The 15,851-nt window shown below is 37.6% G+C and overlaps 1 protein-coding gene across 1 annotated transcript in view; it reads right to left on the bottom strand.

Annotated features, from left to right (window-relative positions):
- Positions 1–15,851, bottom strand: part of Grik2 (glutamate ionotropic receptor kainate type subunit 2) — a 510,250-nt gene that overhangs the window by 56,738 nt on the left and 437,661 nt on the right. The window contains exon 11 of the mRNA XM_055615949.1: positions 1,000–1,206. Coding sequence (XP_055471924.1) covers positions 1,000–1,206 — 207 coding nt within the window. The remainder of the gene's footprint in view (positions 1–999; positions 1,207–15,851) is intronic.

Genomic DNA, 15,851 nt, shown 5'->3' with positions numbered 1-15,851 from the left:
TATAAAAATAATTACTAAAATGTCTACAGTTTCTACTGGCACTGTTAAGAGCTTTTGTTGAGATAACAGTTCATAATGCTATTGTTTTTTTGTTTTTTGTTTTTTTTTTGTGTGTGTGCTTTTTCGTTTCTCGGTATTGGTAATTAAACATAACACCTTTTAAATGCTAGGTAAGGAATCTTCCACTTCTACTCAAACTTTCTTTTGCTTTTTATTTTCAAACAGGATCTCATTAAGCCACGTGAGCTGCTCTTGAACTTGTGACTTTCCTGCCCCACACTCTCTCAAGTATCTGGGATTACACCTCTGTACTATCAGGCTTAGCAACATAAAAAACTTTTAAAAATTAATTCATTGAAAACTGTCAACTGAAAAATTCTGAAATAGTTCTTTTCTGGCTCATAAAGAATGCCTATTTTTGTAAATGGAAAGAGATGAGGGAGGGAGGGAGGGACTGGGAGGGAATGAGGGATCGGGACACGGCTGGGATACAGAGTTAATAAAATGTAACTGATAAGAAAAAAATAAAATTCAAAAAAAAAGAATGCCTATTTTTGTAAATGGAAAGAAGTTAATGGTGAATGTTTAAGACTCTAATCAGATTTTTTTAAAAAGACTATTCTTACAATTTAAAGTGCTTATTTTCTTGTTTTTGCAAATTATTTCATTCTATTTTTCATTTCACATAGAAACAATAATCTTTTCTCACAGTATTCTATACAAACATAAGAAATTTAGAAATTTCATTGTTTGTTCTTTGTTGATTAAGAGGTTAGCAGCACGGAAATAAAGAGTTCACTGTTGTAAAATCACATCAGAATGGGAAAATTAACACCAGCCATTTGCACTTATCAAATCACCTAATAAAAAATAATTCATTGCAGACATCTTTCTCAAAAGAGGATAGAGATTCTTCTCAGATTTATTTATATCTTCTTTAATTGGAAATATAAAATAACAATAAGCAGAAAGTGATAGGAAGTGGGGAAAGTCACTTACATGATCGATTAGTTCACGAACCATTCCATTCCATTGTCCATTCACATCATCCTGGGCTCCGTACTTCCCATCCTCCACAAGCCTAATTTCATATGTAAAGCCAAGGATCGTAGATAACTCTCGTAGGAGATCGATACAGTAGCCTTCAAATCGGTCATTCCCGTAGAGAGGTTTATCAGACTTCTTAAACAGGACATAGGGTTCCTCCTGAAACATTAAACGTGAAACAGTGACATGTCAGTAAACCAGGAAAGAGCATCAGAGCAACGGATTTTCTTGGAAGATAGAAAATATTTCATTAACTTAGGACAACATTCAAATTAATTTTCCTTTGATTTCTTTTAACAGTTTGAAATATTAAGAAAGGAGATATTGACAGTTCTTTTTTTTTCTTTTTTTAACTTTTATTAATTACACTTTATTCATTTTGTATCCCCCCATAAGCCCCTCCCTCCTCTCCTCCCGGTCCCACCCTCCCTCCCCCTTTCTGCATGCATGCCCCTCCCCAAATCCACTGATAGGGGAGATCTTAAGGAATATTTGTGCCTTTCAAGAGAATGTGTAGCTATAAAACCCACCGTGTTTAATCATATACGTACGCCTAATACTATAATTTGTAATGTAATATGTAGTTAAAATAATATTTAACATTATTAAAATAACCCAATTTGAATGATACCACTTATTCAATAAGTGATGTATTGTTTCAATCATATATCTATGAATGAAAAAAATGCTGAATTCCTTTTTATTATGTTAATTGGAGAGAATGCTTATGACTCATATTACCCTTTGCCATAAAAACTATGAATTTTCAAGTGCTACAATAAATTATCCAAAAAAAAAAAAAAAAAACCAAAACACCAACACATAGCAGCTCTCTTAAAACATAGAAAAAGCAGTCTGACACTCAGTAGTTGCACACAGTTCCACTCTAAGACATTTGTGTTCCTATTATGAGCAATCTCCACTTCTACGTGAAAGGTAAATTGTTGAGTCAAGGCATTTATGCTTTAGCAGATATTAAATACATAGAGAGAAAACATAACTTCAGGGGAAGGTTAGTTATAAAGAGATGCAAAACAGCTCAATAAATTTAGAGAAAAGCTGTAATGTACTTGCAAGAGAAGACAAAGCAAAAGTGATTTGTTTCTCAAAGCCTTTACTCAGGAGATAACACATAAAATACATCATAAATTAGGAAAAGGAGGCAAGGTATTTAAAAATTTGAAAATAAGTTTTAAGTCAAGAGAATGGGAAGTAGAAGGCATGATGGTCAATATGAATATGATAGTTCATGAAAGGAGCACTAACCATTTTTTCGTGTATAAAATGACATTCAGTACAGGGGAGGGAGGAGTATTGAAAAGCCTGAGAATGAGAAATTTAAGGAGTCAAGTCCTGTGAGTCTCTAATGCAGCAATCAGTATAAAAATGTGTATGTCTAGGTACAAAGAGAGTCTATGGCTACCCCACATCGATTATGTCCACTCTTGCTAAATGCAAATAGGAATCAGACCCTGGTATATTTTGAGGAGCAGATGGTATTAACACAGAGCATGTTATTTCTTTGGCGATCTTCTCTCTTTGAACTCATATCAACCATTAATGCTTTTATTATCTCCAAGTTTTGCCTTTATATAAATGGAAAAAAATAGTATATGATGTTTTAAGATTGGCTTTACATAACTTGGCAGTACACCATTAAGATTTCTTTGTAGCTCACCTTTTATATGTTATGGGTTCTTCTTCCTGCCCCTCCCCCCTTCACCACTTTCAACACCCCCGGTTATTCTCCCTAACACTAGATAGGAGAGAAACAAGGATAGAAGTGAAAGGGAAAAATAGGAAAATGCCCAAATCTAATTTCTTTTATTTTGTTCCTTCTTTGACCATGGTCAAAGAAAGAACAAACTTTCTAAATGACCAACAACTACTGATTCTGCCTCTCTCAGAGGAATCGCATTTATGTGCCCTCTGAAAAGTTCCCAGAATTCCAAATGTCACAAAATCATAGAAAAGACCTGCGGCTATCAAAACCATGCTTCTGCTAGAGCATGAGGCAAATCAGGGTCAGCTGCTCCACACATCCCGAAGCAGCCTCAATTCTCCCCACCTGGGATGGAAACAAAAACCAAATTCATAATATTTCTGTGTTTTTAAAAACACAAAATCCCAAAAGTGTCCTTTTTAAGATTGATACCTTGTTTTCTTTCATGGCTCAATAATACTGCATTGTTGACTCAATAATATTATACTGTTCATATGCACTTAAGTTATTTGTCCATTAAATTGCTAAAGAAACTAAAGTTCTGGGAAGGATCTATTAAGCTGGAATATATACATATGTTCCAGATCTAGTGTTAACACATAACTTTGTAATTAATTTGGGTAAATACCAAGGAGTATTAATGCTGTATCTTTGGTAAGGAATGCCATGTTTCACAATAGTATTTAAAAACAGTGGGAGCATTTTGAGTCTTGTGCTCTTCTTTATCAATACCTACCATGGTCAATTGTGGGCTTTTGTACATTATTAATGGCTTGTTGTGGCATCTCAATATTGTTTCTTTTTTGACTTTTTATATTTTACAATTGATTCGTTTTATATCTCAATAGTAGTGCCCTCCCTCATCTCCTCACAGCTCCACCCTTCCCTCTCCCACTCCCATTTCCTTCTCCCAATCCACTGACAGGGGGAGTCCTCCTCCCCAGACATCTGATCCTAGCTTATCAAGTCTCATTAGGACTACCTGAATCCTCTTTCTCTGTGGCCTGGAAAGGTCACATTGCCAGGGGGAAGTGATCATATCACAGGCAACTGAGTTCATGTCAGAGACAGCCCCTACCCTCCTTACTCAGGAATCCACATGGAGGCTAAAGTGTCTATGGGCTACATCTGAGCAAAGGGTCTAGGTCTTCTCCATGCTGGTCCTTGGTTGGTGCATCACTCTCTGCATCCCTCCCTAGATTGTTGGCTTTATTGTTCCCCTTGTGGAGCTCCTATACCCTCCAGGTCCTTCCATTGCCACCTCCCTTCTTCTATGAGACTCCCTGTTTTCTGCCCATAGATTGGCTCTGAGTCTCAGCAACTGTTTCAATTCCCTGTTTGGTGGAGCCTTTCAGAGGCTTTACATGAGAAGAATCAATCACTTCCTGAAAAATATGAGGTTTACAAGTAAAAATGACTACTGTCATGGACTGAGGCAATCAAAGATCTATTAAACAAGGAAATCCATAAACATACTAAAATCTGTACAACTAAAGAAACTAATCAAGAAGGAAGACTCTGGGTAAAATGCTCAATCCTCATTCAGAAAGGCAAACAGGATGGGCATCAGAAGAGGGAGAAAACAGGGAACAAGACAGGAGCCTGCCACAGAGGGCCTAGGAAAGACTCTACCCGGCAGGGTATCAAAGCAGATGCTGAGACTCATAGCCAAACTCTGGGCAGAGTGCAGGGAATCTTATGAAAGAAGGGGGAGATAGTAAGACCTGGAGAGGACAGGAGCTCCACAAGGAGAGCAACAAAACCAAAAATTCTGGGCACAGGGGTCCTTTCTGAGACTGATATTCCAACCAAGGACCATTCATGGAGATATTTTAGAACCCATGCACAGATGTAGCATATGGCAGTTCAGTGCCCACGTGGGTTCCCTAGTAATGGGAACAGGGACTATCTCTGACACGAACTCAGTGGCTGGCTCTTTGATCACCTCCCCCTCAGGAGGGGTGCAGTCTTACCAGGCCACAGAAGAGGACAATGCAGCCACTCCTGATGAGACCTGATAGGCTAGGATCAGAAGGAGGGGAGGAGGTCCTCCCCTATCAGTGGACTGGGGGAAGGGCATGAGTGGAGAAGAGGGAGGCAGAGTGGGATTGGGAGGGGTGGAGGGAGGGAGCTACAGGTAGGAGACAAAGTGAATAAACTGTAATTAATAAAAATAAAATATAAAAGAGAAGGAAATCCATGGCTTCAAAACTGGAAGAAAAAAATTAAAAACTTCTGATATGTAAGTGCCTCTACTTGATTAAAGTGTTGTACTAACAAATCCACAGTTCGTGAAGCCATATAAAAGGGATGAAATATTTAGGGGAGAAAATTACAATTTCTATAGATGAGAAACTAGTCTAAGAACCCTGGGTCGTTAGAATGATAGTCAAATGCATTATCTCAGTACAGTAGATTAATTCTTTAGACTTCATATGCTAATTTAGTTATCATATTATTTGCAGATAAATAGATGTTTGGCTGTTTTTATTCCAAAGGCAAAAAGAGGATAAGTTAAGCTCTACACACTAAGCAATAATGGTAGCTGACAATTTCCTATTCACTTACTCTGATGCTTGACCTTGCTTTAAGTCCTTTAATTATTTATTTCTCATAATGACTATATGAGATCAGTGGCATTATAATTTTCATTTAACAGAAAGCAAACTGAAAGGGACAATGTTAGGAATTTTTTTTTTTTTTAATTTTGTCAAAGACCGGGAGCCAGAAGTTGTTTAGACTCTGAGAACACTTAAGAACAAGCTTCCCTATTAACTTATCTTTAGCAATCATTTCCACACTTCGTGTGAATGCATAATTATGCACAACTCATTATATAACTGAATACATGTTGTATTGCTTTATGATTTTTTAATCAACTGGGATTAGACATTGGGCTATACTACATGCAGAATGGTATTATTTATTGAACAGTATAATCAAGACATCATTACAGAAGAAAGTAAGGAATAAACACATAATAGAGAAAATTAATTTTCTAGATGACAAATTAATACCCTTTCCTGAACAAGAACACATTGTTTTTTAAACATAATTGTATTTTAAGAAAATAGCACAAGTTATACATCAGGTTGAAGTAGCAACACATGAGTATTTCTATTATTTCCACTGTTAAAATTAAATAATAATTAGTACTATTTTGTATTTTTGTTCCAAAATAGTAATGATATGTTTTCAAAGAAAAGGAATGTTTTAGATGTACTAGAAAAAAATGTAATAATTATAATTTGGAGTGTGTGAGGTATATAAAGGACATATTTAAGAAATTAATATAACTTCAGAAGTTTTATGCAAATTAATTTCATTCATTCAGTTGTCCATTCTATCTATTATTTTAATTTTATCTAACTAAAAGCCAGTGTGAAAACTCATGTCATAAGGAAATAAATTTATTGATCCCTAGGTGATTAAAACCTTTAAACACCTTTGCACAGCACTAGAGAAAAAAAATTAGATCACAAATATATTCCCTTGTTAGTATTTATGGTTCTCTGCAATGTCAAGTGTTACTGCTCTCATATTTAATTCTGAAAAAGTAAGACATGGTTCTCCAGCTGTGATTCCTATCTCCATCCATATTGTGTCAAAGATAGTTTTACATCAAGTTATAGCTCTCCTTTAGACTCTCTCTGTTTCACATGGCATATGGATAAATAATGACCTGTGTAAAAGAAAGAAATATGGTACCAGAAGCAATTACTGTATCACACTCCAAGTCCAATGAATAATATGATAAGAACTCTCCTGGGCAAGTTAGCATTTCTCATGTGCTCTCATATCTGCACATCAGCATTTGCTGGAAGTAGAGGCACTTCATTCTCCTGGCCTGGGTAATAAGGATTTTTCAGCATTTTCACTGTCAAGTGCAATTTTAAGGAACCCACCAATATCTCATGCAATTTTACCTGCACAGAATGAAACTAAAACGAGTTCCTAAAGAAGTAAAATATGTTTTAATGTTAAAGAGAACAAAATATTCTTTTTCAAATGTTGGCCCCCTGAAATTGTCGCCATCCCATACTATTCAACACAATGGGGAAAAATAAAAATTAATTTTGATGTGATATGTGTATAATAGTTGTAAGACTAAACTAGTTAAAATAGTTAATTCATAATGAATTAAATTCCTAAGCATTTTAAGTATTCACCTGTGGCCAATGAAAGAAAACAACACAGAAAATCATGCTCTTATAGAGATACATATTTCTATAAGGTACAAAACATACATTTACCAACTCAAATCAGTGAATGTTTTGAAATTTCTATTTCCCATGTCAGTATTAATTATATGCCCATGTGGCTTTATTTATTTTATTATATGTACATTGGTGCTTTGACTGTATGTATGTCTGTGAGAGGGTTCTGATCTCCTGGAACAGGAATTACAGACAGTGTGAGCTCCCAGGTGGGTGCTGGAAATCGAGACTGTATCCTCCAGAAGAGCAGTCAGTGCTCATGACTTCTGAGTCATCTCTCCAACACCCTATATTGATTAATTAATCATCTGAAATGGAGTGTGTCTCTCAAGTACATTTCTTGAGGAACAGCAATGTGTGCACATTTATAGGATTCTAATAAATCCTAGCATACATAATATTCTCTTCTACCAATCATGTACTTGAAAAAATAGGAAGTATTATTCATGGAACCTAGTATTATTGAGAACTGCTGAGACCTGCTTTAGCCTTTAGCATTTTGTCTTTAGTTTCCATCCTTACCACAGGGTAAAAATAAGTTCAAATTCTGGGTCTGTTTACTTGTTCAATAATGCTGACAATGAATAATCCTAAAATGTCAAAATTAACCTCATGTCTTCCTGTGACCTAGGACATATGTCATATGACATATTATTCATGCTTTGTTATCTATGCACTTGGCTTCACCCTGTATAAACTCCAAAAGACTCCACCCTACCACCTCACTTTCCTTACTTGGACCCAATTAGCTAAAAGATCAGCTAAGAATGTAATGCTGGGAGGGTTTCCAAAATGGCAGCAACCAGCATATACCATATCTGAGGGGCACAGGATCCAAAACCTCAAAATTGGTGAGTGGAGCAGCAGCTAAATCCAGAACATCCACATTGAGGTTCCCCGGGCCAGAGGGGACAACTCTTGAGCTGAGAGTTTGGATCCAGGTCACCTGTGGACATCTCCAAGGACTGAGAGTGGAGAATATTCAACGCCCTGTACTTCCCCCTTTCCCCAAGCAAGGGTATCCCTGCTTAGCAAGGCAGCAGGCAGTGGCCTCTGCCCCAACCATGAGATTGCTTGGCTGAGATTGCAGTGACTGTCCCAAGCTCAAGCCTCCATGCTCAGTTACTGAAAAGGCACAGGAGTGCCTCCCTGGAGGCTGTAGCTGCAGCCCCCTGCAGCTAGTCCAAGTATGAACTACTACATGTTCAGTGACTGAAACAGCACAGGTGGGCCTCCCGAGCTGGCGCAGGGACAGTGGCTAGTACAAGCAGGATCCTCCCGACACTCTGTGACTGAGGCTACAGAGTCATACGTGCCGGTGGCCAAACAGTGGACACCACTGAGCTGATGGATCTCTTGCACTCTCATTTGCTCTGTGGGCCCAAATCTGAGAATAGAGAACAGAAAGCCCTGTGCTTTCTGATTAGGCCTGCAAGCAAGTGAGTGTGTCTTAAAATGAGTATTTGCAGAGCTTCAGAACCAGGGTTTCTCTATGCCAGCAGCCAGACATCTGATCCCTCCAACCCACATTCCAACTGTGGCCAACATAGGAAACCCTGGGACAGCGTTCTCAACATTGAAGCCCCTGCTCTGTGGGTCTCCCAGTGGAGTCCAGTCAAACAATTCCTGGAGCCTAGACAGATCCGAATAACAGGAGGACAGCACAACAGGCCTGTAGGCCTCTGAGGCACATAAAGAGGAAATGAACAAAGCTCTCAAAGAAACACAGGGAAATAAAGCAAATAAAGGCACAAGTAGAGGCACAATTAATGGCATATACAGAGGAAACAAACAAAAAAAGTAGAGGCCAATATGGAAAGACAGGAATCCACATTCAAACAGACAAAGGAAATGGTGCAAGACATGAAAATAGAACTAGAATTAATAAAGAGAACACAAACAGAGAAAACCCTGGAGCTGAAGAACTGAGGGAAAAGATAAGGAACCAAAAAAATATAAGCATTACCAGCAGAATACAAGACATGGACAAGAGAATCACAGATGCTGAAGATACAGTTGCAGGAATTGATACATCTCTCAAAGAAAATGTAAAATCAGAAAAGTTCCAAGCACAAACATCCGAGAAATCAAGGACACCATGTAAAGTTAAAAATCTCAGACTAATAGGAGTAGAAGAAAAAGAAGATTTCAGGCTGCAAGGTCCAGAAAATATTTTCAGGAAAATCAAAGAAGAAAAATTTCCCAACTTAAAGAAAGAGATGTCCATAAGCACACAGAACACTAAATAGACTAGACCAGAAAAGAAACTCCTCACATCACATAATAGTAAAAAAACTAAGTCTACAGAAAAAAAAAGAAAAAAATATTAAAAGCAAAAAAGGGAAAAAGGCCAAGTAACATATAAAGGTAGACATATCAGAATCACACCAGACTTCTCATCAGAATGTATGAAAGCCTGAAGGGCCTGAGCAGATGTCATGCAGATTCTAAGGGACCACAGATGCCATCTCCAGACATAGCAAAGATTTCAATCAGCATAAATGGAGTAAACAAAATATTCTATGACAAAATTAAACTTAAACAATATCTACACAGCAACCCAGCCCTAAAGAAGATACTAGAAGGAAAACTTCATTCCAAGGAAATCAACTATACCAAAGAAAAGACAGAATATAGATATCTTCACAACAGAGAATTAAAATAAAACAAGCACTGAAACACAGTAACACCACCAACTCCACAAAAAATGGAAGTAACATTCCTTGGTCACAATTATCTATCAACATCAATGGACTCAACTCTCCAATAAAAAGACACAGACTAACAGAATGGCTGTGGAAACAGGAGCTAACATTCTGCTGCATCCAAGAAACACACCTCTGCAACAAAGATAAACAGGACCTCAGAGTAAAGGGCTGGAAAAATGTTATTCAAGCAAACTGACCCAGAAAACAAGCTGGGGTAGCTGTCCTAATATCAAATAAAATAGAATTTAAATCAAAATTAATCAAAAAAGATGAGGAGGGGCATTTCATTCTCATTAAAGGAAAAAATTAACCAGGAGGACATCACAATCCTGAACATCTATGCCTCAAATACAAAAGCACCTGCATTTGTAAATGAAACATTATTTAAAGCTTAAATCACACATTGATCCCAACACCTTAATAGTGGGAGACTTCAACACTCCACTCTCACCAAGATCTAGACAAAAGCTAAAAAGGAAAATAATGACAAAGAAGTGCTAAGTCAAATGAACCTAGTAGCTGTCTACAGAACTTTTCACCCAACTCAAAAGAGTATATCTTCTTTTCAACTCCTCAAGGAACCTTCTCAAAAATGGACATATAGTCAGGCACAAAGCAAACCTCAAGAGATACAAGAAGATCAAAATAGTTCTTTGTATCCTATCAGACCATCATGGCCTAAAACTAGACCACAACAACAACAGAAATAACAAAAAAGCCTACATACACATGGAAACTAAACAACTCTCTACTCAGTGAGAGCTTGGTCAGGGGAGAAATGAAAAAATAAATTGGAGACTTCCAAAATACAATTCAGTAAAAATGAAGGCACAACCACCCAACCGTATGGGAAACAATGAAAGCAGTGCTAAGAGGAAATTTCATAGCACTAAGTGCCTCCAGAAAGAACTTTGAAACATCTCATACAAGCAATTTAATAGCACGTCTAAAGCCCTGGGGGTGGGGGGAAGCAGACTCATCAAGAGGAGTAGACCATTGAAATAATAAACCTTGGAGTAGAAATCAATGAATTAGAAACAAAGAAAACAATTCAAAGAATCAATGAGACCAAGAGCTGATTCACTGAGAAAATCAACAACATAGACAAACCCTTAGCCAAATTAACTAAAAGACAAGAAGAAACAAGCAAAATCAGCAAAATCAGAAATGAAAAGGGGGACATAACAAGAGACACTGAGGAAATCCAAACAATCCAAAATCCAAAACAAATCCAAACAATTAGCAAAAGCTAATATGCCACAAAAAATTGAAAATCTAAATGAAATGGACAATTGTCTTGATAGATTCCATCTACAATCAAGATCAAGTAAATAGATTGAATAGTCCTACATCCCCTAGGGAAATAGAAGCAGTCATCAAAATCTCCCTTCCAAAAAAAGTCCAGAACCAAAAGGTTTCAGGGCAGAATTATACCAGATCTTCAAAGAAGAGCTAATTCCAATTCTCTTCAAATTATTCCACAAAATAGAAACAGAAGGAACATTACCAAATTCATTCTATTAAGCCACAGTCACCTTGATACCTGAACCACAGAAAGACCCAACAACAAAAAGAGAACTTCCGACATATCTCTCTTATGAACGCTGATGCAAAAATATTCAATAAAATACTTGCAAATCAAATCCAAGAACACAGAAAAGATATCATCAAACATGACCAAGTAGGCTTCATCCCAGGCATGCAGGGGTGGTTCAATATATGGAGATCCATCAATGGAATCCACCATATAAATAAACTGAAGGAAAAAAAACACACACATTATCATCTCCTTCAATGGTGAAAAATCATTTGACAAAAATCAACACCCATTCATAGTTAAAGTCTTGGAGAAATCAGGGATACATGGCACATACCTAAACACAGTAAACGCAATATACAGCAAAACTATAGCCAACATCAGACTAAATGGAGAGAACTTAAATCAATCCCACTGAACTCAGGGACAAGGCAAGGCTGCCACTCTCTCCATATCTCTTCAACATAATAGTTGAAATTTTAGCTAGAGCAATAAGACAACTACAGGAGATCAAGGGGATACAAATTGTAAAGGAAGATTTCAAAATATCATAATTTGCAGATGATATGATAGTATACATGAGCGACCCAAAAACTCAACCAGAGAACTCCTTCAGCTGATAAACACCTTCAGCAAGGTAGCTGAATACAAAATTAAATTAAAAACAAAATCAGAAGCCCTCCTGTATACCCAAAATAAAAAGGCTGAGAAAGAAATCAGGGAAACAACACCCTTCACAATAGCCAAAAATAACATAAATTCCTTTGGTATGACCCTAGCCAAGCAGGTAAAAGACCTGTTTGAAAAAAACTTCAAGTTTCTGAAGAAAGAAATTAAAGAAGATATCAGAAGATGGAAAGATCTCCCACGCTCTTGGATCGGTAGGATTAACATAGTGAAAATGGCCATTTTGCCAAAAGCAATCATTTGATTGCAAGTCCATCAAAATACCATCACAATTCTTTACAGACCTTGAAAGAAAAATTCTCAATTTCACATGGACAAACAAAAAAATCCAGAATTGCTAAAACAAGCCTGTGCAACAATAGATCGTCTGGAAGTATCTCCACCCCTGATCTCAAGCTGTACTACAGAGAAATAGCAATAACAACAGCAAGGTACGGGAATAGAAACAGAACGATAGAGCAGTGGAATCGATTAGAAAACCAAGAAATAAACCCATACATGTATGGAAACTTGATTTTTGACAAAGAAGCCAAAACCATACAATGGAATAAAAGACAGCATCTTCAACAAATGGTGCTGGTCTAACTGGATGTCAGCATATAGAAAAATGCAAACAGATTTGTATTTATCATCCTGCACAAAACTAAAGTCCAAGTAGATTAAAGATCTCAACATAAAACCAGACACACTGAACCTCTTAAAAGAAAAAGTGGGAAACTTTGACCTCATTGGCACAGGAGACAACTTCCTGAACACCAACAGCACAGGCTCTAAGATCAACGATCAATAAATGGGACCTCATGAAACTGAGAAGCTTCTGTAAAGCAAAGGACACTGTTGTCAGAACAAAATGAAAGCCTACACACTGGGAAAGGATCTTCACCAACCCTCTATCTTACAGAGGGATAATATCCAGAATATATAAAGAACTTAAGAATTTAAACAGTAACAAATGAAGTAACCCAATTAAAAAAATGGAGTACAGAGCTAAACAGAGAATTCTCAATAGAGGAGCATCGAATGGCGGAGAAACGCTTAAAGAAATGCTCAGCATCCTTAGTCATCAGGGAAATACAAATCAAAACAACCCTGAGATTTTCACCTTACCTGTCAGAATGGCAAAGAGAAAAATCTCAAGTGACAAAACATGCTGGAGAGGATGTGGAGAAAGGGGAACCCTCCTCCATTGCTGGTGGGAATGTACACTTGTACAACCACTCTGGAAATCAATCTGGCACTTTCTCAGACAATCAGGAATAGTGCAACCTCAAGATCGAGCTATACCACTCCTACGCATATATCCAAAAGGTGCTCAAGTATAAAACAAGGACGTTTGCTCAACCAAGTTTATAGTAGCTGGAGACAACCCAAATGTCCCTTAATGGAGGAATGGATACAGAAATTGTGGTACATTTACACAATGGAATACTACTCAGCAATTAAAAACAAATAAAAAAATCGGTAAATTTGCAGGCAAATGGTGGGATCTAGAAATGATCATCCTAAGTGAGGTATCCCAGAAGCAGAAAGACACACACAGTATATAATCACTTGTAAGTGGATATTAGACATTTTATATAGGACAATCTTACTAAAATCTGTACACCTAACAAAGCTGATCAAGAGGAAGGACCCTGGTAAGATGCTCAATCTTCATTCAGAAAGGCAAAAGAGATGGACCTCAGGAGAGGGAAAAAATAGGGAACAGGACAGGAGCCTATCACAGAGGGCCTCTGAAAGACTCTACCCAGCAGGTTATCAAAATATATGCTCAGATTCATAGCCAAATATTTTGCAGAGTGCACGGAATCTTGTGGAGGAAGGGGTAGATAGAGGGACCTGGAGGGAACAGAAGCTCCACAAGGAGAGCAACACAACCAAAAAAATACAGGCACAGGGGTCTTTTCTCAGACTAATACTCCAAACAAGGACCATGCATGGAGATAGCTTAGAAATCCTGAACAGAAGTGGCTCATGGCAGCTCAGTGTCCAAGGGGGTTCCCAGGTAGTGGGAATGGGGATTGTCTCTGACATGAACTCATGGGTTGGCTCTTTGATCACCTCCACCTGAGTGGGGAGCAACCTTGCCAGTCCACAGATGAAGACAGAGAAATCGGTCTTGATGAGACCTGATGGATGGAAGGGGTGGGGAGGACCTACCCTGTCATTGGAATGGGGGAGGGACATGGGAGAGGAAGAGCAAGGGAGGGTAGGATTCAGAGGGCTTGGAGAAGGGGGCTTGGATGCAAAGTGAATAAACTGTAATTAATAATAACTAGAAAAAAAACTAAAGAAGTTAAAAAGCAAAAAAAAAAAAAAAAACAAAAAAAAACTCTAGTAAACTAAAATGGGGTACAGAGCTAAACAGAATTCTCAAAGAGGAATATGGAATGGCAGAGAAACACTTAAAAAATGTTCAACTTCCCTAATCATCAGGGAAATGCAAATCAAAATTACTCTGAGATTTCACCTCACACACATCAGAATGACTAAGATCAAAAACTCAAGTGAGAACACATACTGGAGAGTATGTGAAGAAAGAGAAACCCTCCTCTATTGCTGGTGGGAATATAATCTTGCACAACCACTTTGAATATCAATCTGGCACTTTCTCAAACAATTAGGAATACTGCTTCCTTAAGATCCAGCCATACCACTCCTAGGCATATATCCAAAATATGCTCAATTATACAGCAAGGACATTTGCTCAACCATGTTCGCAGCAGCTTTATGTATTATAGGCAGAAACAACCCAGATGTCCCCAATGGAGGAATGGATACAAAAATTGTGGTACATTTATACAATGGAATACTACTCAGCAATTAAAAACAAGGAAATCATGAAATTTGCAGGCAAATGGTGGGAACCTGAAAAGATCATCCTGAGTGAGGTATCCCAGAAGCAGAAAGACATATATGGCATATACTCACTTATAAGTAGATATTAGACATATAATATAGGATAAACATACTAAGATCTGTATACCTAAAGAAGCTAAGCAAGGAGAAGGACCCAGGGTAAGATAATGGATCCTCTTACAGAAAGACAAAGAGGATGGATATCAGAAGAGATAGAAAACAGGCAACAGGACAGGGGCCTACCCCAGAGAGCCTCTGAAAGACTGTATCCAACAAGGTATCAAAGCAAATGCTGAGACCAAACTTTGGACAGAGTGCAGAGAATCTTATGAGAGGAGGAAGAGATAGGAAACCTCAAGGGGACAGGAGTTCTACAAGGGAAGCAATAGATCAAAGAATTCTTGGCACAGGGGTGTTTTCTGAGACTGATAATCCAACCAAGGACCATGTATGGAGATAACCTAGAACCCCTGTACAGGTGTAGGCCATGGCAAGACTGTCTTCAAGTAGGTTTCCTAGTAACGGGAACAGGAACTGTCTCTGACATGAACTCAGTGGCTGGCTTTTTGATCACCTCCCCCTAATGGGTCAGATGGAAGGGGAGGAGGACCTCCCCTACCAGTGGACTTGGGAAGGGTCATGGGAGAAGATGAAGGAGGAAGGGTGGGATTGGGAGGGAATGAGGGAGGGGGCTACAGCTGGGATACAAAGTGAATAAACTACAATTTATAAGAATATAAATAAGTGTAAAAGTACTGTAATACTGTTCTTTCTCTAGCCTTCTGCCACAGCTGGGATACAAATAAATAAATTGTAATGAATAATAATAATTTAAAAAGTTAACAGTAAAAAAAAAAGAAGAAAAGATCTGTACCTATATAATGGTATTTTTTTTTAGGCGAAGCATGCTTCCATTTTATTATAATCCTTCATGAATTATGGTTGAAACCCAACACATATGTACCTGGGAAAGTAACAATGTTCTCTTATGTACAGATTAACAGGCTTATTTATTTTTCAGAAAGATATATATATATATATATATATATATATATATATATATATATATATAT

This window comes from Psammomys obesus, unplaced genomic scaffold, assembly GCF_907164565.1.
Source record: "Psammomys obesus unplaced genomic scaffold, mPsaObe1.curated_primary_1811, whole genome shotgun sequence".
Taxonomy (NCBI): Eukaryota; Metazoa; Chordata; class Mammalia; order Rodentia; family Muridae; genus Psammomys; species Psammomys obesus.
The sequence above is the reverse complement of the archived record's forward strand: the minus strand, read 5'-3'. Positions and strand labels throughout refer to the sequence as shown.